At 42.6% G+C, this 24,516-nt stretch overlaps 2 protein-coding genes across 2 annotated transcripts in view; both read right to left on the minus strand.

The window, feature by feature from the left end:
- Sp1 (transcription factor Sp8) overlaps positions 1-3,268 on the minus strand; it is a 163,018-nt gene extending 159,750 nt beyond the window's left edge. Inside the window, exons 1-2 of the mRNA XM_076521321.1 lie at positions 2,676-3,268; positions 1,864-2,075 (exon numbers count right to left, since the gene is read on the minus strand). The gene's annotated coding sequence lies outside the window, so the exon portion shown is untranslated. The remainder of the gene's footprint in view (positions 1-1,863; positions 2,076-2,675) is intronic.
- A 1,055-nt stretch (positions 3,269-4,323) lies between these two features.
- Positions 4,324-6,512, minus strand: LOC117223360 (uncharacterized). Its single transcript, XM_033475615.2, has 2 exons — positions 6,196-6,512; positions 4,324-5,476 (listed from the first exon to the last, which is right to left on the minus strand). Exons 1-2 carry the CDS (start codon positions 6,208-6,210, stop codon positions 4,460-4,462), a joined length of 1,032 nt encoding a protein of 343 aa, XP_033331506.2. The 5' UTR covers positions 6,211-6,512; the 3' UTR covers positions 4,324-4,459.
- Positions 6,513-24,516: the final 18,004 nt, after the last annotated feature.

Consider the following 24,516-nt stretch of genomic DNA (forward strand, 5'->3'; position numbering starts at 1 on the left):
GCACCTCAAGGAGTTAAAGATGGTTGCATCGTATTACAAAACAATTTCAACGTTATCGAACCTGTTTATGTTTAAAAATCTGTTAGAAACCTGATGCGTGGGCCACAAAAATTTAATTTCGTAAGTATAACAAATGCTTTAGATCGTACAAAATGGAAACACGACGGAGCCTCGTTTAACCGGGCAAACTAGAGTGACACGAATGTTTAATTATGCTATAGTACAGTTACTTAATTACAACGTCGGATTTCATCATTGTTGAAGCGTAGAGCGATCGTTTTTCACACGAATCGTCTGAAATTGAACTGATCACGTGCGAAATATATTTGAACAAGAGAGACTTCTGATACTGCAGAACCGGATAATCCCGGTTCTACCGTACTATAGATCAGAAAAACCATTTAATTTCCAGTTAAAATTGCTCAAACTACGAGGGACTGTTATTTCCTCCCATCTTTCGCGCAAGTACGATTAATTCGATAAAGACGTTATTTACTAAACCCGTTCTATCGACGTCCGTTTAGCATGCCTGCGCGCGAGCGTTTGCTTCTATGTTGCCAGAATAAAGCTATGTATGTACAGTAATGTCTCCCTAATTGACGCTTAGATTGTACACAAAAGTAGACAATTTGGGAAGAGGAGATACGATCATTCTATGCTCGTTTTTATAGTGGCAGATTATCAACAATTATAAAAACGAGATGCAAAGCTCGAATAATCGTCCCTTCTCAGTAATGTCTCCCTAATTGACGCTTAGATTGTACACAAAAGTGGACAATTTGGAAAGAGGAGATACGATCATTCTATGCTCGTTTTTATAGTGGCAGGTTATCATCAATTATAAAAACGAGATGCAAAGCGCGAATAATCGTACCTCCTTCTCCCAAGTTGTCCATTTTTGTGCACAATTTGAGCGTCGGTTTGGGAGACATTACTGTACTCCTTTCTGTTAAAGTGGAAATTAACTTCGCGTTCGTATCATTAAACTTTATACCATCTCCTGCAGATTTTAGACGCGATAGGCTCGTTTCGATCGGACAGCAGGCTGAATCGGAGCGTCGCGAGCCGCGTCCATCTCCGAAGGTTCGCCAGAAACGCGGCGCAGCACCTTTGGATCAACGTGTACACGTCCGCAGGTAGGTCTGCGCATAACGCATGATGTATGGTGGGCGTGAAACGGGCGTAGCAACATAGTAACGTTTGCTATATCGGCCACAACTGTCTAGCAGCGCTGTGCCGTCGAGCTCTGCGACCGGATCTTCCTCGGATGGCCGTAGAATTAACTGCGGGCCCCCTCGGTATCGATCTCCGAGTTGAATTTTACACGATCTTCGAAGCGCGGCTGGAAAAAGAAGAGCGGCCGAGCGGACGCCGGGGAAACCGTGCGTTTCCCTTCGACGGTCGCCCGTAATCGGTCGCACACAATAACCCTTCATCCGCGTTCAACTATTAAAAAGTCCGTAAGGCACGTAAGCTGGTCGCGTACCTCGTAAACTTCTCGTTGATCGGGCAAAGGACGGCCGCCGATGACTGTACTCGTCGCAGGCTGCGGATTCGCACGATACATCTGCCCGGGGTTGGATAGCCTGCGGCGAGTCGCGACGAAGTAGCCTCGGAGACTCGGAAACTCCGTTTACTATGCATAATTTCGTCTAACGAGCGCGATTACGGCGAAAGCGTAGAAAACCTGGAACCGGCGACCGCCGAACGAACGATCGATGCGCGGTTTTCGTACGAATTGCTCGCTCCGCGGAGACGCTAAGTTCCAGCTGGAGCGTGATCAATTTCGGAGCTGCTAAACCTCTATATAGACGACGGACGCGCTCTGTCGACGAAGAGAATACGAGAAGAAAGAGGACTTACGTTTATGTTGCCGAGATGACTCGGAGGGCTGACACCCCGGCGGCCCCCGCCGCCTCCGACATCCGCGTCCAGCTTGCCGGCTGGATCGATCCCGTGGATCCCGAAAATTCCGCTGCACAGAGGAGCCGAGTATCGGCGCGGCTCGATCCTCGGGAACGATCCTCCTCACTGAACAAGCACAAACACTGTGTCACAGGTATCGGGCCGGTGTCCTGCCAACAAGATTCAGAAACATTCTTTACGCGGGCCCGCGCTGCATCGTCGCTCGCGTAGAGTCCCACGGGAGGACAGCGTGTTCACGGGGGCGAGGATCGATAGCGCGAGAAGAGGGAACGGGTTCTCCGCCGGATATCTCCCGAAGCGCGCCAATTCCAGAGGGGGGAGGGGGGTGGGGGCCGTGGCGGAACGAACCCGGCGATCGACAGAGCACAGCTGATAAAAGGCACCGCCGCGACTCTCAGAGCGTGCACACAGACCTGTCAGCACTGATCGGCAACGAAACACAAAATACCGCGCCGGCCGGAGGACTCGGATGGACGACACACGTGCGACGGCCTTGGCCGGTGTCCGTCATGTCGCGGGCAACGATCGAAACGAGGAGACGACGCGCCTGTTCGCGTCCCGAAACAACGACGGCGGAGGGTCCGGCCGGAGGGAAGCCGCGTGGTTTTCGGTGGCGAGGTCCGCGCGCGATCGTGGCTCGCCGCGCGAGCTGACAGAGCTGACAGGCGCTCGCGAGAGAATCGGGAACGGATCGGCTAGGAATCGAGACCGGTCTCGGCTGAATCGGTGGCATGCGCACCGCCACGAACCTGTTCGCCGGTTTCTCGTGTTATCGACGACGTCGGCGCGTGCATGCGGCGGTTGTCCGGGTGGTTACGCCGAGGATCGTGCATTCACGGGCGCAGACGACGGCGTCGACGAAGACCACGACGACAAGGACGAGTCGGCGTGTTGCGTATCCGCCTCAAGGGCCGTCCGTCGCAGACGCATGCTCGCGGCACGTTGCAGCCTCTCGCACTGACCGCGCGTAACACGTAAGAGAGAGCCGTGCACTGTGCACTTGTCTCTCTTTGTCTCCCTCTCTCTCTCTCTCCCTTGCGCTCACTGTCGATCTGCCTCTCTCTCTCTCTCTCTCTCTCTCTCTCTCTCTCCGTCCCTCCCTCTCCCTTTAATCAAAGCGGTTCGTGTCGGTCGTGGTCGTCGGCGCGGCCTCGTCGCGGGCTCGTCGCGGGCTCGTCGCGGGCCGGTCGCGGGGTCGCGCGGGTCCGCCGCGGTTCCTCTCCTCGTGGTTTTGATGGGCGCACTCGAACGGCGGCCGAACTACGAACGACCGGGACGACGTACAGGAGACGGCCGGGTCTCCGTCACTCTGTCGACTCTCTTTGAATCTCTTGCGCACTAACTTCGCGGCTATCCGCGGTACTCGAGCAGGGAACGTTGAACGCGAGCTTGGAATTGCCCTGGCGCCACCCCTCCTCCCCTCCCGCCCTGCCAGCCCGTCCACCTGATCGTCTTCCACCGTGAACACGCCGCACCACGGGCACCACGGGGCTCCGCGTTGCCTCCTCCGCCTCGTCCCTCCCTATTTTTCCCTATAATTTGCTCCGCGGCTGCCTCTTTTTGTTTTATTCCGTTTTGGTACCCCTTCCACGGCCCCCCCTCTCGCCCCCACCGCGCGAGCCGCCGAGCCGGCGTCTTGCTCCCGCGCCTTCTTTTCCCCGTCTCCTCGATCCTCTCTCTTTCACCGTTGCCATCTAGCTTCCCCTCTGCCGTCTAACCGAGCGTCTGCCTCTATCCTCGCAGTCGGGCCGACCTGTCTGCCTCTCGGCCTCTCTACCTCTACAAGCCAGCCATGAATCCTTGCCTTGCCGGGGCTACAGGGCTACGGCGCGCCGCCCCCTTAATAGGGCTACACTGGCTTTTTCCATTCATCGTGCAGCCATCTCTTGGCGGGAATACGAATGAAACGGCCCGCCACAGTGCCGTACCCAATTCGAACCGTTCCCTTCCGAATCGCGGTTTTATCCTCCGAATTCCCGTTCCACCGGGAATAAGGGGATGATGCTCCCCGTCCCCGGTTCACCGTCTTGCGTCCGCCGCGGTCCACGATCTTGTTTGGAAAGACGATTCTCGCCGGATTGAATCGGGATTTCTCGGGCCGGTCTCCGTGGAATGATAGTTTCTATTCTTCGGCGAGATAAAAAGCACCTGCCAGGTAGGAAATCATCGCGAAGGGCTGGATCCTCTCGAGTGGCTCGGTCGCATTGTGCTCGCCGGGGCGGGACTCGCGACGTATCGGATGACAGGAAGACGCCGGGGAGGAACCTGATATACGACAAGGGGATGATTCGTTATTATGTGAATTTTCACGGTAAATCTACGCTTTGGAAACGTGTTCTCGTTCTACCGACGAGAAGGAGGGGGAGGGGGGGAATTAAAGAACGCCGGAGACATCGATTTGCTCACAGAATGGTTCCTTTTAATTCTGCGCGTCTCAGATCGGATTTACAAAAATATATACATTCGTTTCTCTATGTACAATAATTACACGGAAGAGTACGAAAATATGTACAACAAACTACGACGGCGCCTCTCAATTCATCGCGTACTGCACGCCGATCGCAGCGTACGCGTTCTCCTCGGCCACGGCGGGCAGAGAATTTTCTTTGTTCGACTCTTTCTTCACCGAGTTTCTTCTCTTCTGGTTGTCGTGGGTCTTCACGTGTTTCGTTAGATGGTCGCTCCTCATGAACCTTTTGCCGCAGGTCGCGCACGAGAACCTCTTCTCGCCGGTGTGAGTGCGGAGATGACGCTGCAGCTCGTCGCTCCTCGTGAATCTTTTCCCGCAGAACAGCCAACTGCAGGCGAACGGTCTTTCGCCGGTGTGCCACCTGAGATGCGCCTTCAGATGGGACGTCTTGCCGTACGATTTGCCGCAACCGGGCACGTGGCACGCGTGCTGCCTCTTCCCGTCGGGCCCCACGTGACCCCCGTTGTCCGTTTGGCAGTTCGGGCATCGACACCTCGTGCATCTTCGACCGGACTTCGTTGTCTCCTCGGTGACCAGGAAATGGTGCTCCGCCGGCGGTGTCAGCGGCCATTGGTAGTGGCCCGCGTGGTCGTGGGGGCTGGGTGGTAGCGCCGGCGCAAGATTCGCCGTAAGACGACTCGTTGGAAGCCCTGGCGGAAGCCCTGGTGGAATTCCTGGTGGAATTCCTGGTGGAATTCCTGGTGGAATCCCCGGTGGAATACCCGGTGGAATACCTGGTGGAAGTCCCGGCGGACTCGGAGGCAAGGAATAATGCTGCATGCTCAATGGACCCTGATTCAGATGAGTCTGAGCGGTCCACGTCACCGTGCTGGTCGGCACGGCGGGCACAGTGTAAGCCGGCGGTGTCAGAGCCTCCGAGATCTGGCTGTGGCTGCTGGACCCAGAGCACCAGAAGTTCGGTTGATTATTCTGCCCGTGATGATTGCCCAGCGACGGGTTGTAAGACTGGTAATGGAAGCTCGGCCCTCCGTAATTCATCGCGGAGGACTGATGCATCGACATCGGCAGGCTGGACATCGGCGTCATGCCCGGCATCGGCGACATCGTCGATATGCACATCTGCAATTACAAACGAGAATATTTACCGAGGGGTCGGTCGCGGTCGCGCGTCCGTAATTAACGTTCTCCAGGGAAAATTAATATTATTACTATTATTATTATTATATAATATTATTAGAATATATATTATAATATAAAATATTTATTACAATATACATAATATAATATAATATATATATAATAATATTGTTATTATTATTATTACTATTACTACTACTACTATCATTATTATTACTATTGTTATTATTATTATTGCTATTATTATTATTACTATTACTATTATTACTATTGTTATTATTATTATTGCTATTATTATTACTATTATTATTATTATTGTCACTATTATTATTCATTGACTAACGGGTGCGTGCACTTGGTTCAAGACGATTCCTAAAACTAAATACGAGACACCTACCACGCGAAATAAATAATAAACTTAATGCCTAAAGCGTGCAAATGAAAGCAGAAACATCAAACGAATCTTTAAAACGATTAACATCGACGAAGTCACGATTCAAGCAGTCGAATCAACACTAAAGATTTATAGCTAATATTACGAGCCCGCAGTAGGACGCCTTTAAACAACGCGGGTGCACGTTTTCCCCAGGCACACACTGTCAGCTTCGCACGATAGCTTGCCGAAAACAATACGAAAATGGCGGATCACTTTTCTACAAACAATCGACACTGTAATCTCGTGTAACACGCTGTTAACGGACCTGTTGATATTGCATCACTTCACTTCTCGGCTGTCCACGATGCTTTTCTTCGGTCACTTGATTGTTCCGTCCGTTCGTCGAGCTGTCGCGGCACGCGCGACGATGCGCGAGGAAAAATAATCTCGCGATCTTGGTCACTCTCTCTCTCTCTCTCTCTTTCTTTGCTGGCACTGTTCGCGCGGAATATCGAGACGCGAAAACGACGATTACGACTGCGTGGCGATAAACGAGGCCGGATTCGTCGAGAGAACCGTGCGCGGATCGGAGTGTGTGCAACTTCGAACGTTCGCCTTATAATTGCTGGTTGCCGACCGTGTCGCCTCGGTTTTAATAACCGAGTGGACAAGGAGCCGACGAAGGAGGGAGGAGGCTGAATGCTCTGCCGGGTTCCTCTATGGAAGTGGGGATAGACCCCAGTGAATCCTGCTGACTGGTGCGCAAGCGTCCTCCCCTCCATTCACTCATAAATCAACCCTGCGTTCCGAGGATAGAGGATCGAGGATCGAGGCTACGCACCTTTTGTGGACGTCCCTGGGGGCTGCCTCATGCCACCGAGGAAAGCATTCGTGAATCCTGTGGTACTGCCGTATCAAAGCAGCGTATTGTTGTTACAAATCGCCATCTTTTGCAACCAGCACGCAGACCCCTCCTCGCTTGAATTTTTTAGAAGCGCGCGCGCGAGAGAGATAGAGAGAGAGAGGGAGAGAGGGAGAGAGAGAAAGAGCACACTTGCTCCATTACAGCTTTTCACCCCGGTCCGTTATGCAAACAGGAGCCGAGCGGGGCGAAGAGGGTTCGAAATAATTACGAATTATTAGCCCAGTTCCGCTGATTGGCTCGGCCGCATAGCGCCAAATGAGCTCGCCTCTCATTCGTCAGTGTTTTTCGTTGATAACTCGTAAACGGAACCGCCGATTGCGTTTTCGCTAAGGAAAAAGTTATTTCCAGCGACTTCAGGAATCACTCCATTCCGGGTGTTAACGTAATTATGAGAACACCGTGTGTATACCGTCCTTAAACGTCTTTCCGATATCCCCGCGTTAAAGGCTCGTTAGAAAGCCTTACCGATGAGTCATCTAGCGGGACCAAGATATGAACCATTTATTTTGAAAGTGGCATAAGTCAATTTTTCAAAAAAATCGAGTTAATGGTAACACTAATTACAATTGAACGGTATCTTTCCATTAAAAAGAAAAAAGTGACTTATGCCACTTTCAAAATAAACGGCTCATATATAACGCTTCGTTTTCTTTTCCTCCGTCTTTTCAGCCGTTCACAACATAAACATTTTTTATTTCGTTTAATCCTTTCACTATTTTCTATTTCACCGTTCCATTTTTACCATAAATCCATAAAATCCGCGGTATAGTCGTTAGTAACAATGTGATGCGCTGTGTTACAGATTTCTGCCTGCGGATTTAGAGTGGATACAAATGAAAATAAGGCATGTAATTTAATTACTGTTGCTCTTTATTAATGCAGAAATCGTCGAGAATGCTGAATATTCGAAGCCGATTTTCGCGACAACGAAACCTCAATTGAATAAATGTTATTCTTTACTTTCAATTTGTTCTTTTTTATATAGAATTCACCCCCTTCTCGGCTGTGCACCACCGATGCAGTGACAGCTCGCATAATCTCTAAAGGACGATGCAATAGGTATATACAGTTATCATAGATATAGTTTATGTTCATATAACTCCTGGCAAAAAGATTCCGATCATATACACTTATATAAAATGTTCTTTTATGCAGGTAAGACAATTGGAGAACGTAGTTATTTACGTAATAAAGTAAATAAATGCAAAATAACGCAATTTTTCATTTATTATCAAAAAGAACGCACAGAAAACACAAAATGTTATATAGGAAAAAGTTTCCGATCAGTTCAAATGTTGGAAAAATGTTTCCAATTATGGTTCAAATATAACCCATAACTCAAATATAGCTCTGTGAATGTTGTAAGCGGAGGAAGCAAGCGTAAAAACACAACTCGTGCCTGTGAAAATGTGAACAAACGTTTTTACCGCTCAGGCATCTGAAATACAAAATGTTTCAGTCGGTGGATAAGTAAGATGGATGTGTGCAATATGCCGCCAAACATGTAATATGCCCCCAATATGCATTCAAACGTTTTAAATTTAAGCGTAATCGAACTTCTCAAGCAAGATAATAGTAAACAAAAAGTCGCAGAAATTATAGGATATAGTCAGAATACGACAAGTGATATAAAAAAGAAGTATAATGAAACAGGCAATGTATCTAACCGCAAGAAAAATGGTCGTCCTCGTGCAACAAGTAGAAAAGATGATAAAAAATTGCGTGAATTGTTAAAAATATGAGACGAGCAACATGAAAACAAAGAAGTAAAAAGTGGACCTCGAGTGTCTGTAACTGTCAGAAATCGATTAAATGAAATGGGCTTCTCATTTCGGAAGGCAAAACCAAAACCTTTACTCACAAAGGAACACAGGAAGAAAGGATTAAGGTGGTATAAGCAATAGAAAAATTGGACTGTGGAGGACTGGTGCAAAGTAATATTTAGTGACGAGTCTCGTGTTTGTCTTGGAGCAGGAGATGGCGAAGGAAAATTTGTTTGCCGGAGATCTAACGAAAAATTTAATGAAGATTGCATGAATTATAAACAAATTTTTGTTATTGATATTTATCTGCAATTTTATATGATGTGGAGTTGTATGACGAAAAATGGATTGTGTATGTGTGGGATAATTATACATTGTATACCAGAACGTGAACGTAGAAAATTTATATTCTATAATAATATATATTATAAAAAATTAATATTTTAGAAGATTTTTTAATTCCAAGCATAGAGGAATGGTTCGTAGATTTTTAAGATATCATTTTTCAAGATGACTATCGCTAGCTGTCACCGCAGAAAATTAGTAAAAGACTATTTAGAACAAAATTATATTAAAACATTGAAGTGACCTGCGAACAGTCCCAATTTGAATACAATCGGGAACATGTGGGCAAAATTAAAAAAATGTATTCACGAGAAGAAACCAAAATCTAAAGAGAATCTTCGACAAGCGATCAAATTGTCGTGGAAAGAAATTTCGCCTAGGGATTGCGAAAACTTAGCAAGATCAATGCCCCAACGCATTAAAAGTGTCGTATGAGCACGTGGTAATGTAACAAAATATTAATAACTCAAATATGAATAATCAGAAATTTCTTTCCAACATTTGTACTGATCGGAAACATTTTTCCACACAACATTTTGTTCTCTCTGCGGTTTCTCTTTGATAATAAATAAAAGATCGTGTTACATCGTACTTATTTACTTTATTTAGATGTCACCTACGTTGCTCAATCGTCTCACCTGAATATAAGAACATTTTATAACTCCAAAATGCGAATGTTCTTTGCAAATTATATATTATTGCAACATCATAGTCGTCGCGATTAGATTTGATTCTCCGACGCGAGCGCAATAAAACGGAACGTTTAAGAAGAGACGCGCGTACGTTTCAGTTGATTTCGTCGTGGTTCGTTTCTCTTAATTACGGGACGACAATTTGCCACGATGCCTACACCTTCCTTCCGTATGATCCCGGATCGTCGTTCCGCGGTTCGACCGCCCAAGAACCAAAGCGATGAACGACTCGGTCGGCAATAATTATCGGTAGAAACGACGTAACTCGCAAGGGCGGTAAGCTTAATCGTTCGGTTTTAATTGATGGATAAGACATACGCGTTTAATTAGCGGTCCTGGCAGCCCCGTGACGACCCATTTCGAAACGCGGCCGCTGCTCTGGCTGCTCGCGCCGGCGTAATTGCGCGATAACGAATTGTGGGAGTTACGCTTTGCCTTGCGTGAAACAATTACGGTTAATGTACTCGAAAAAGTCATCCACCCTTTCTAATTTTATAGCCGGCAATTCGAGCCGGCCGCGCCGTCGCGTCGTCGCGCCGACAATCGAAACTTCTGGCGTCGTCGACGTCGTCGTCGTCGAGAATGGCCGAGGGTGTCGTGTTGCGAGAACGCTTCGAAAAGACGTCGAGAGCTCGTCGAATTCTGCGAAGCCACCGTGCTAACGACATTGCCGAGGGGGGTGAAAAGAGTCAATGTAGAATTTTGTACGGTGATTAGTGAAGCTTTGACGAACGACTGCGGGGACGGACCAGATTTGCAAAGACGTATCAAAGCGTGGCGAGACCCGCGTCGGAAGCTCGGGTGCAGTTCGGCACACGGAAGCACCTGATAACGGGCCGCCAGTGTCCCAAGGTTCTCGGTACGCTTTGTGGCGTACGTCGCAACCCATCGAGCTGTGAAAGATGCTTGGACCACCGTGTTCCGGGAGCAGCAGTCACAATGCGCTCTGGCCAGTCAGCACCCGGAGGGTTGCGAGCCAACACAAAGTCTCGGTTTATGGTGGCTGTAAAGCAATAATTTGGGAAGTCGAGGTGACGACAGTTTCGCGCTACCGATCTGTACCAGATAGATGGCCGGCGATAGATAGAACCCTGGTGATGTCAGCGCACAATGCGAACAAACGTCCCCGCAGTGGCGCAGGTACCCCGGCAAATTGCCGGCGCAGAAACGGGTGCACTTGGCGCGACACAGATTACCTTCTCAAAGGATGCTCTGCAGCCTCCGGACGATCAACTGCCTAATCGCCGCAACATAGATCCCAGAAAGACCTGTATCGCACGATCTCCTGGAATCTTGTTTGTTCAGGGTCGGCGGAACCGCCTCGATAATCTGACCGGTTGACGAGGGCCTTATCTGCTTCGAACTGCTGCGAGCAGCGGTGCCTTTTACCAAAAAGTTGGCTAAAATTCAATTTTCGAAGTGTGTACAGTCGGCGACAGAAATATACGTGCACTGAATATAGCACGCGCGACATCTTCATTAAAACGGTGTAATTTTCTTAAAACTGCACTAGATGACTTGCATTTTTTTTTAGGCAGAGAGACTAGTCCATTAGACAATTGGTAAAATGATGTTTTGACTTTGCTCGTTTTTTTAATTTTTATCGGAGCTTGTGACGAAAATTTTAGGAACGCATTTTGTCATACCAAGAAATAGCAAAATTATAAAAAAGTATTATAGTCATTGTGTGATAGGTTAGCTATCTGTCATCTAAACAAATTTCATGGCATTTAGGCCAGTTTTAAAAGAGTTATACCTTTTTAATATAACCATATAAAAGTGTTTATATATTTTTAAAACGTATTTTGTCTCCAACTGTACCAACTATTATAATGCAATTTCAGTGCATCAAACGACGTTTGAGATTTTCAAATATCGTTCCTAGATCGAGGTTGACAAATTTTTTCATATGTCGAAATAACTTAAAAATAGTAACATCATTAACGTTTTGACTGCCATGTCACACAAAATTTTAATCAAAATTACAGTATTTTATTTAACCTAATTAAAATTGAAAAGTTAGGTTGCATGACGTCAATTACTTTTTTAAATCAGGAAAATATGATAGATTAGCGTAAAACTTAATTTCAAATTTGAATAAATGTTTCCGTTACTCGGATATTCTGTGATAGGGTAGTTAAAGTGTTAATGTATCACACTAATGGTTATTCTTAAAAAGGACCATTCGCAGAACATTTTACTATTATAATATAAATTACAGAGATGAACTTTGCACGCAAATGATACAAAATATTTTTAGGTTATGTCAAAGTTATATATATTATATAACCCTGACATCATTATTATAATATATTATCTTCCCTCCTCAATATGTATGTCCTAAATCGTTGTTATACATATTATAATAATGTGTCAGTCATAGAAAGATCTGCCCTAATAATATTCATGACTTAAAGTAAGATATCAACTATGATATCCAATCGAAAATATTTGTCTGTTTTTGCCCATTTTTAAGGTATTCGAATTTAGATTGCTAAACAGTGTCCGCCATAATATTAACCCTTTGCACTCAGATATTCCTTCCCATTGGACATAATAAAACCGCTGATAATTATGGTACTTTCAAAATCAAGAATTTTTGATTAATAGAATCTGTATCAATACGATCTTTTATTATATATTAATTAAAGAGTCCACTTATTTCCAACGTTCCATCATCTTGTTGTCTTTAAAATGTTACTTGCTACTTAAATAATAAATAAATATGGTCGTGTTTTTACTTCTAACAACATTTATTTATTCGTTTTAAATCGATTTTGTTATATTTTGTTACATTTTATCATATACCGATTTTGTTTTAAATTGGGAAAATGAACATTGTTACCCCAATTTATTACAGAAATAGTTTGAGATTAAGATAGGATTTTATATTCTAATCATACAATTGCAGCCAGACATCAGAAAATCGTCGATATCACAAAAATGAAGTTAAAAGCGATGCGTATGTCAGTGATTTTCCACTAAAAATAATTTCTTATAACATACTCAAATTCAGCAATCCCAAGAACATAAGACCACCGAATTTCCATAGAAATCGTCCGAAGATATGAACTCCAACGAACGTTTTTCAGAAAAGGTTGTTCCACCGTGCTCCTTCACAGCCCTCCGATATCATACAAAACGCGATCTTCGAATCCACGACAATCGCACGAATTTTAAGGCAACCGAATCTCGATGCGTTGCAACATCTCGAACGCTCGGTTAAACGCTCCGGCGACGCGTCGTTCGCATACCGGACGCAGATAATCGAGTTCCGGAAAACATCATCCCGCGTCACGTGCGCGCATTGCAGATGCAAACCGTGAAGGAGAGAAGCGGAAAGGGAGGCGGGCAACGAGAGAAGGAGACGCTGCTCGGACCATCGATCTTCGGAAATATTTTCCGACGACCACAAGCGAACTCTCAGGGGGCTTGTCGTTGTTTGTCGAATTCATCGAAAGCACGGTGCCAGCCAGGAGAAGGAAAAGCATGGAAATTGGGCAGCGCTGGGTGACACATGTCCGAGCGAGTGTCTGCAGCGTTGCAGCAGCGATTCGTCGTTAATCTTGCGACGATGTCTCTCGCGGCGGAAGGGTGAAAGGTGAGAGCCCGCCCAGAGCAACCCTTCGCATTCCTCCCCTCGCCACTCGCTTTTCCTCTCCTCGAGCCAGCCATTGTCCCCTAATAAGCCGCTTAACGTCTCGGCCAGGGGTAAATTGCTCCGCTGGTAAACAGTACTCCCACGTGGCCGATCGATTCCCCCGAGAACGAGACATTTTTCCGGAAAACCGGCTACCGCTCCCGCTACAAAATGAAGCTGTGACTTACGAGACACCCGGGTTACTGGTGAGATACTCGGCAAAGCGATGAGCCCTCGGTTATCCGTGAACGTTTCGAGCGACGCACAGCACGACCGTCGATGGACAAAATTGTAAAAAAGAGTCTAAAAATCTATTCAAAACTATGTGTACTTTGTGTTAAAATGTCTGAATAAACGTACTTAGCTACAGAATGTTCCATAAAATGAGCAGCAGATTCATTTGTTTACACTGTCTTATGAACGAAAAATTGATTCGACTGTCACCTTACGAGGATTAAGAGAACTAATCGCGACGTCACGAAATTATGACAAATTTTAACTTTCCAGCTTCAGTTTAATTAATTTTACTTTGATTTTGTGGGAATTTTGTGGGTTGATTTTCGGCAGTCAACGTGTTGAAAGAATCAACTGCAGAAAATGTTCCCCTTTTGCGGAAGATTTGTTTCATGGATTTCTGATATATTCGGATCCTTATTTATCAATTCCGAGATTTTTATGGCCAAAAAATTGAAACAATATCCGAACGATGCCCTCCAATTTTTTAAAGAACCAAATGGTCGACGATGTAATAATTAATTGTATTTACATTTACTATCTCCATTATTATAATCAAATTAAATTAAATTAAATTAAATTGTATAACAAGCAAAGAGAATCTAATCTATTAAATCTATCTAAATTAATTAAATCAAATTAATTGGTTCAATTAAAAAATAATTTGTAGATATATCTTTAATTATTAAATAATAATGTTCGCATGTGAGATTGTTTTACTGTAAATATAGTTTGAATTTTAATGAGATGTGAAAGATATCTAATATATAATATAATAAATAATATATAAATATGTGAAAGAAATAAACAACAATAAAATTAACAGCGATGGCGACAAGATTGACATATTTCCAACCAAATTTACTAGATTTGAAACAAGGTTTTATAAACTGTTTATCTGACTCACCGATCCTCCGCCATTCGACATGAATTACGCTCTTGTTTTCGTCATCGTAAAAATCGCTGTTCACCCGAAGTATATCAATAAATTAAATAAATTAAGCAACTCCGATCGTCGTGAGAATCCCAGAGAACGAGAAGTCGATTCTTCCGTGGAAAAACCGATAGACCTGCGCCTCTGTCCGGTGTGTGTCCAATCGGTAAGCGGGGGTGTAAAGCGCGCTTTGTGCATCGGGGCCGATCGGTGCACGCTGCGAAAGCCGTGCACTTTTCAGGAGACATTCAGGAGCGGCGGACCGATGCAAATCGGACAGACGACGCAGGTAAGGCCCCTCTGTCCGCAAATAAGAAATTGGTCCCCGATCTGCTTGCGTTTCATCTCGATCTGCTTGCGAACGACGCCCTCGCCAAATTGAAATCCTGTTAGCGAGATTGAACGAAACTAATCGAAATGAAACGAAACGAAATGGAATGAAACAAAGCTAAACGAAACGTCGATGCGTTTTCGAGTCGGCGATCGCGAGGAGATCGGCGCGCGAGTCTCGAGCGACCGGCCAGCGGCGGTTATTTTATAGAAAGTGGCCGCGGGATGTCCCGTAACATATTTCTTTCGGGCTATAACAGTCTTTCGGCGCTCTTTTGTGGAGGGCCGTGGGTCCGTGCGCGCATAAACATGAGCTATCGCCCACGAGAACTAATATTCTCGAACAGGGAACGCTTTTCTAGAGTTTATCGTAACTCACCGGGTTTTATAGGTTGCTGGAAATCGATGCTCGCGGGTCGCCTTAAAATCGTCACGCTACCTCGACCATCTTGACGAACGGGGGAACCAGCCGCGTCCAGAACCGTCGTTTATTAACATTCGTAACGTCGAGGCTTACAAAACCGTCCGTTCACCGTTTCCTCCATTTTGTACGGTTCTCGGGCGAAGCGTCCGCACGCTGGACAGCGATGACTCGATGTCAGAAAATATCGCGCGCGGGGTGTAATGGCGGACCGTGCACCGAATGGGCCCGTTGTATTAACATTTAAATGACCGCGTATTATTTTAATTTAAATTGAAATTATTGTGGGAACGCCGAACAGTGTCCAGCAAGCTCGAGATGTATGCACGTACTAAATCCTGTAACGTGTGAATATATTCACACATATATTCGTTCGAATATTTTGTAGTGCTTAGTAAGTACTGTTTGAATAAATAATTTTCAAAGGTACGAGATAAGAATGAGAAGTCTCGTTGCCGATCTTTTACGTCTCAGCATTGAAACGCGAGAAATCTCGTCGTTAAGTGTTAAGGTTTCGAATCGGAACTCTTGTTGTCTTTATTTTTTATTTTGTTCTTTGTTGGACCACGCGAAGTGGAAGTATAATCGCGACGTATTTTGTCGCTAATTTGGGACTAATTATGTATACGTTGCAACTGCTGTTGCGTCAATAAGTCTACTTATATCTAGTAAAATATATCACATTATTAATCCTTCGTAGCCGAAGTCACATTAACTGTAAATACAAAATAGTTTTTCCGATGATTTGTACAATGTTTCGATTTTAAATGATTCAGTGCATTTTATGCATTTTTCATCAAACTGAATCTTGGGCATCGTACAGCAGGTGCAGATTTCACAGATTTTTAAATAGAAATAAATCTGGCAATGTTAACATGATTTTGGAACGTGATGTAACAATTTTTAGCGGTGTCTCAGAGTCGTTACTCGAGTGCAAAGGGTTAATGTAAAACTCTGTCGATCCATGGAACACATAATATTTTCTTTTATGTGCAAACAATTTTATTTGATTGAAAGAAAATCTCAAATGTCATTCAAATTCATATCCATAGCCTAAAACAATACATATAGGTCTATCAGTATCAGAGTTGGGTATTATGCGGACTGTTTCAAATAAGTATTTATCTAACAATAAGATAATTATCCGAATGAATTCCTTTTAGTGTTGAATATTTTATTTCAATAATTCATCATTCGTCATACATTATTCTATCTATTTAGTTGAATGATTTTTTATTCGAATAATTCGAAATATTCTTTACTCGAATAATTCGAAAACTTCTTTATTCGAATAACTCGAAAAAGTAAAATGGAAGAAATAAATCGATAAACTATGAAAAAAACGCTTCACATTCTATCAGATTAATTCATAGAATGATTTTTAATTTATTCAAATCAATTACTTTCGCTAATCAATTCCTGTACGAATAAATTATTATTTGAATTCAATCTTATTCCAATGAATTCTTATTCGAATAAAATTTGATTCGGTCACATTTTTATCTGGATCAATCTTGATTCGATCGAACATTTATTCGATGTTCTCGAATAAAATTTAATTCCTCGGCCTTTATCTTGTATCGGTCATCCGAATAAAAAGTTGCCCAGCTCTGCTCGGTGCAAGGTCCTCCGCAACACCTAACACGCGGTGTCTTCCAACAATCCTGACTCGAAGATATTTCCCTGATGACGGTCCTGGACGTCATTAAGGGTCGGGGGATCCTTTCTTGCCTGGCATACGGGTGAATTTAATACGCGATTTATCTGGTCGAGGGCGCATCATTCGGATCGGCAGGTCGCTAGACTTGACAGGTTTCTAACTTATGCTCGGATCTGGAAGAAAACGCAAGAGTGGAGACGTCGAAGAAAGGACGAAGGGAAGAGAGAAAAAAAGGCCGAGATCGTACGAAGGAGGCTGGGCGAGAAGGAGAGAGAAGAAGAAGAAGAGGAGGGGTGGGAGGGAGAGAAGCAGAGGGCCACGTTCCCCGACAATGGATCCGACAATGGGTCTAGTCTTCGGAGCTAATGGAGCGAGACTTTGCAGTTTTCACACGATGATCGGCGTAACGTGGCCGTTCCCGACTCCTCTGGAAAGAAAGAAGAGCCCGCTCGGGCCCGATCGAATCTACCGGCATGTACACCCCGCCACGGTACAAGATTAGTCGGATATATCTGTTCACTTAACTCCTCCGTAGCCACGGCTAATCGGGTTAGGATTACGCGAGAAACCCACACCGTTTGCACAAAGTTCGTTGACCATAAACAGAGACTGGTGTTAATGTTGGCGAGAGAGAACAATAATCTCTATACCTGTTCGACTAAATATTCGGAAGCTGTATTTGGAAGGTCGAAGCTACTGTTTGCATTGTACGTATAAGAGGTTACAATCTACCTATAATCTACCGTAATTTCTATTTTCCGACTAATTGCCATTTTCACGAACGGTTAATCCTCTATGGGCTCCGGTAACTACATGCAAATAAAACTCCTGGCAAAGAGTATCCTACCTAAGGTTATATACTAAGAGTACACAAAGAGTTCACAAAATTTACAAAGACTATTCCCCGTTCAGGGTTACAAAATGTTCTTTTATGCAGGCAAGATGAATGGAGAACGTAGTTATTTACGGAATAAAGTAAATAAACACAGAATAATGCAATTTTGCATTTATTGTCAAAATGAAAGCACGGAAAAAACAAAATGTTATATGGAAAAATGTTTTCGATCAGTACAAATGTTGGAGAAATGTTTCCGATCATGGTTCAAATATAACTAGCTCTATGAATGTTTCAAGCTGTCACCGCAGGAGATTAGTAGAAGACTATTTAGAGCAAAATTATATTAAAACATTGAAGTGTCCTGCGAACAGTTCGTAGAAAATTTATATTCTATAATAATATATATTATAAAATTAATATTTTAGAAGATTTTTTAATTCCAAGCATAGAGGAATGGTTCGTAGATTTTTAAGATATCATTTTTCAAGATGACTATCGCTAGCTGTCACCGCAGAAAATTAGTAAAAGACTATTTAGAGCAAAATTATATTAAAACATTGAAGTGTCCTGTGAACAGTTCTAATTTGAATACAATCGGGAACATGTGGGCAAAATTATAAAAATTTATTCACGAGAAAAAATCAAAAGCTAAAGAGAATCTTCGACATGCGATCAAATTGTCGTGGAAAGAAATTTCGCCTAGGGATTGCGAAAACTTAGCAAGATCAATGCCCCAACGCATTAAAAGTGTCGTATGAGCACGTGGTAATGTAACAAAATATTAATAACTCAAATATTAATCAACAGAAAGTTCTTTCTAACATTTGTACTGATCGGAAACATTTTTCCACACAACATTTTGTTCTCTCTGTGATTTCTCTTTGATAATAAATAAAAGATCGTGTTACATTGTGCTTATTTACTTTATTTAGATCCCACCTACGTTCTCCATTCGTCTTACCAGCATATAAGAACATTCTATAACTCCAAAATGCGAATATTATTTGTAAATTTTATATTAATGTATATGTACGGAAACTTTTTACCAGGGATTGTATATCGATATTTCACCATATAATTTTAGTCCTTTCACAAGATGGCGTATACGTTTTAATTATATAATGTCTCTGAGATCACCTATAACAATATTGATGACGGTTGGCAGCACCATCAACCTGAAATATCAAAAGTAAATACCTTGCAAATTGTTTGCAAATAACAACCAACGGTATCATCGTGTGCAATTAACATTATTCGTACTCCTGTCGGTGTTCACTAAACAAAACAAAAAGTATAAACAATAGCTCCGGTTTAGTATATCAATGACAACTTATTTGTTTGCGTTTCAATAATCATTTTGTCACTATTTATACTTGATATTCCTAACTTTCCTGACTTTCATGTCATAGTGGTCTATTATGGTAGATTTCAGTATACGGTATATTTAGGGTAATGCTTGTGCTTCTTTCTATTTTCAGATTGATATATCATATACTCAAAATATGAACACAAAATCACATAAAAATAGAGGAGGAATTAGAACCAGACGCGTTAGCGACAATAAATCCGAAGATTCTTTATCAGATTCCGAGTCCGATGATCATCCAGTACTATTTACCCGACGACGCATAAATATATATTATCGACGGCGACGATAAATTTCCTACAGAATCATCACCGAATGAGGAAAATTCAGAATCACCAAAGATGAAGTACCATATTGTTCAATTATTTCGGACAACGAAGAACACCGCGAGAACACGGCGCGTTATTTCCCAATAATTTTCCAATAACTTACAAATATAAAATATTCCAAATACGACGTACATCTATGTTTAACGCCGTGTGCAAACTGTTCTATGGAATTTCACGCTTAACCTTTTAGGTACGGCTGAATTCTGCGCGAGGCTATTTCTCTGGACAGCAGAGTCTGATATGTACTGTACAGAGTGTCTGTATATTCTGCCTGAATATTGTTAAGATACAGCTATATTGTTAACAGTTATATTGTTAAGATATGTCTGTATATTGTAAATCGATGTGAAGACAAAAGAAGTGTGAAACAATGCATATGAAGACGATTCTGTCTGTATATTCTGTCTGAATATTGTTAAGATACAGTTATATTGTTAACAGTTATATTGTTAAGATAAGTCTGTATATTGTAAATCGATGTGAAGACAAAAGAAGTGTGAAACAATGCATATGAAGACGATTATTTGATTCAAACGATGACCGAGTGAGCTACTGGAGTAAGCCACTATAGTGACGCGTCGTTCAGAGAGATGACATCCGCGAAAACCACTATAGTAGTGCGTCGTTCAGAGAGATGACATCCGCAAAAGCCACTATAGTGGCGCGTCGTGCCTAAAAGGTTAAAATTAATTCTGTTACGATTATTTACGTTGCCTGTAAATATTCAACAATTTTGAAAAAAAAAGGACGAAGCAAAGCTGATTCACCTTGTTTTTCTTCCAGCTTATCTTAACTGGTGACGCAGCATAATAAGACAGACGTCGATCGCGTTCGTTTATTGCCGAACCTCGACCCTTGCACTTATTTTCGCTCCCGTCTCGTGCAACGAAGCTTAGCTTCGCCGTACACTTCCTCATCACGTTTTCCCATAATTCGATACTAAAAGAACTTAACTTAAGCTTTTATGCGCAGAAGTGCAAAAAATGTAAGCCGTTGTTACTTCAAAGTTACAGAGCGAATTAATTATAACAGGATCATTTAAACTGATAAATTTCTTTTTAGTCTGCATACATAGATTCATAATTGTCTCGATTTTCCGTTGCATAAGTTCTTCTATATTTAAGAAAAAAATTCGGCCCGCAGAGGGTTAATGCCGGTAACAGCTTCCATTCGTAACCCGTGGCCCCCATATCGGTTCGTTCTTATTATACATATGTATAGCTCCAACGTCCCGATTAGCACAAGCGGGTTCCAGACCTGTTCGAGTTTAAACAAATGGACACGCCGCGGACCGCGCTTCGCCATTAATCATTCGTCGGCTCATCGGAAGAGAAAACGGTCTCTCTCTCTCTCTCTCTCACTCTCTCTCTTGTTCTTTCTCTCCCGGCTCTCTTTCTCCGTCTCTCTTCTTCACCCGTGGACGCGTACGATATTCATTTGTTAGACACCGTTCAGAAAAAACCGCCGCGCCGTTGATAATCGATAACGTCCGGTTACAATGATCTCTGTTGATTTAACGTTACCGGGCGTCTTGCGGCGGACGAATTAACGATCCCTAAGGTGCGAGAACAAGGGATCGGCAGCACAGTACCTGCTCCGGGACGTCCGACCCAAAATCCATAAATTTGTGCTCGGTCGTTCGGACGCGAAGTTCGGGGCCGAAGGGGTCCCGCCATTGCCGCCAATTCCATTCGGACAGAATGACACCCTCGTCACAATACGACCTGTTGCGTCCGAGTCCAAGAAAGAGGGGAGAAAAAGGAATGGAGGAAAGAATGAAACGAACGGCAGAGGGTACATCGTGAGAATATCTGTCGTTCAAAGGAAGCCGTCCGCAATGTGTTCGAGCAGTCGTCGCTGTTGCGTCGAAGCGACGCGACGTCGGAACGATTGCTAATAATGCCGGGTCCATATGCTGGAGAGAGCAGTTCGTGGACAGTTCGCTAGCTGATCGCCACCGGAAACATCAACGTGTTCACGTTGGAGCACGCGAATTGCTTGCAAACTGCTCGCGAACAGTTACAAGCTGGTTCGTTTTTTTGAGCTAATGGCAGTTATGAATGTGTTGAATTGGTAGGTATGTTGGCTACGTAAAATTGGGTTAAGGTATGTTAAATTGTTATTAAATTGCAAGGCATATTCTGAACTACTATGGCGACGCGACGCGAAGCCTTTGTCTGATCGTAGCACAGTGGTCGATTTGACCCGAAAAGGCGGGCGCGCTTAATCTTTGAACTCCCATAACTTTGTTAATATTCATCCTAATGAACGAATAATATTCGTCCCAATAATATGAAAGTTTGTACTTTCTACTTTTTAATCATTTATAACCATCTTTATCGCGATCGGTGTCTAAAGCGTAAAACCGGGGTATGAGGAAGTATGTTAATATGAAAGAATTTCTTGATATTAATTCACTACCACAAGCTATAAATATTTGTTTACGTATAAATAAGTTATATAGACTAAACTTCATTGATCATGTCAACTGACATTAATATAATGAATATTTGTTTAGTAATTAAAAAGATGTCTTTAATTTCGAACAATTGAATGGACTAACAAATACAAATAAATCAGTACACAAATAAAGAAACAAATAAATACATAAATGGATAGATAGATACACAAATAATAGACAATAAACCATAAACTTCAGTCTCAGTAAAATAAATAACATTGAAAACTGTAGTCTTCGAAATGTCGCGCGAAATCAGGCGACATTTCAACTTCAATTGGCTGTAACACTATTATCCGGACAAATCCGGGAAAAATTTTGATACCGTTGTAATCGCGAATCTTTCCCGAATACAAAGATATCAATAAAAGTGCTCGGACGAACTCCAAAGTACAACGAAATCGTTAATGAAGTTTGGAATTGCACGGGATATGAGTAAATTATTCTCTGCTCTCGAAATTTAATAATTACGCAAATATATATGTTAAAGAACCGACACCTGTACGAGATTGTAGTTTAGACCTATCTTAAAAGCTCCCCTAAGCAACAATCTGTAAAATGTTCTTAAAACGTTGAGAAATCGATAGTAAACGAAAGGTGCTTTCATGAGTGTCTCGAAACGAAAGCAGAGTCAGAAAATGTTTAAACTTTCAAGGCATGTCACTGCTGTCAGAGTTGTTCAATAAAGAAGATTGGTACATCGTTCCCATACATTTTACTTTCTAGGGATTTTTTAAATGCGAATTTTGCCGCCTTTTCGGGCCAACTTTCTCTAAGCGGCGCTGAGCCGCCTTGCGTATTTAATTTTCATACCTGCCCAGCACCGCCCCATTTCCCGGAAGTACCATTATTTTGAGACACCCTGTACATTCGCATCGTGAATACTATTCCGTTACGTGCTACATTCCCGTTAGATGCCGCCCAGGGTAACATTTTGACATTGTGTATTACCTTATATTACCCAGCGTGAACAGACACATTACTCAAGCCTCTTAAACTCTTAATTATTTATCTAATAATTACTGTCAGATTTAAATAAATTATTATAAATTCTCGTGACGTTTATATAACCAAAGGCTTAAGTCATTATCGCCGTAACAATGACGAGCAGAATACGAGCAACGCCGTAGCAATGACGCCCACTAACAGAATATTTCTTCGAAAATAGTAAAAGAAAATAATTATAATGAAAAAATTGGTAAAGGAAACTTAGTTGTCGTTATTGGCGAAATAATATGTCATTGATAAAGTATTTTCTCTAATATAGTGTAAAGTAAATACAAAAATCACGACAATATTTATGATCCCAGAGAATCAAACGGGATTTATATAAATCCCGTTTGGGAAAGAGGGACGATAGCGAATATGTGTTTGTGTTGAACTATTTGTTGAATGCTTTGTGGATGTTGAAAGCGACTTTTGACATTGTGGACGGAAACAAATTATGAATAGCGATGAAGGAAAGAGGGGCGGGTAAAGGATTAATGGTAAGAGTCGAGGAGGTATACACGACAACAGCAAAAGTGAGAATAGGAGAGGAGACAGGAGATAAATTTTGGCTGGGAAAAGGAGTAAGACAGGGGTGTACTTTAAGTGCACATCTGTTTATACTAACCCTTTGCAGTCGAAGCTATTTGAATTCGAAATCCAAAACATAATTTTTGATCTACAGTATTTGTATTTTATATAATTTATTGTAATTTATGCATATGAATTCGAGCCTGTTGGCAAGTACAATGCAATTTTAATAGCTTTTTTAAAAATATAAACGAGTCTAATATTCTCAGAATGATTTTGAAAAATAGTATACAAATTTTCAATGGCGCCACAGAGTCGTCATTCGAGTGCAAAGGGTTAATAACTGATATAAAAAAGACAATGAGTGAAAGAAGAATTCTGAGAAATTCTGCCAGGAATTCTGAAAATAAGTAGAAAGGAAGGGACTGAAAGTGAACAGGGAAAAGACTAAAGTTATTAGGTTGTCAAGGATGAAATTTGTAGTGTTGCCAACTTTAATAGCTCGTCATTTGATATTGGTTTCATATTTTACCGTTCTGTTCTTTTCTGTTGGAAAGCTACGCATCTCGCCTGTTTAAAGAGATCATGGTAAGCTCTGAAAAATATTAAAAACTTTTTTGAAGAATTAATTTCGTTGAAAATGAAACGGTCGGAAATTCGCACTATTAATGAAGTATATGAGCCGTTTATTTTGAAAGTGGCATGCATAAGTCACTTTGTTTTTAAATCGATATATTTAAGGGTTTGCGTTTTAACACGTTTAAAAATATGGATGCTAACTTTCGAGAAGATTTACTTGTATTTGTTATCTCAGGATACTGATATTTTTCTCAGTATAAATAATTTCGTATAAACATTAAAAAATCACCACTTTTCATTACGGTAAAGTGACTTATGCCACTTTCAAAATAAACGGCTCATATGTTCTTACGTGAGAGATATTTCAAAAACGATGTGAAGAGAAGGGTATGGTTATGCGATATGGGGGGCAGAAGTGTGGGGATGGGCAGAGAGAAAGAAAATAGAATCGATGCAGGAAAGGTATTTAAGATGGGTGATGGGGGTGGATTGGGTGACACCGGGGTATATGATAAGGGAAAAATTGGAAAGAGAGAAAATAAGGGAAAAAAGTGCAAGGTGAACTAACCTCAATATTTTAGGAAATTTTAAGAGAAGGGAAAGAGAGCGAAATA

This window comes from Megalopta genalis, chromosome 4, assembly GCF_051020955.1.
Source record: "Megalopta genalis isolate 19385.01 chromosome 4, iyMegGena1_principal, whole genome shotgun sequence".
Classification (NCBI taxonomy): domain Eukaryota; kingdom Metazoa; phylum Arthropoda; class Insecta; order Hymenoptera; family Halictidae; genus Megalopta; species Megalopta genalis.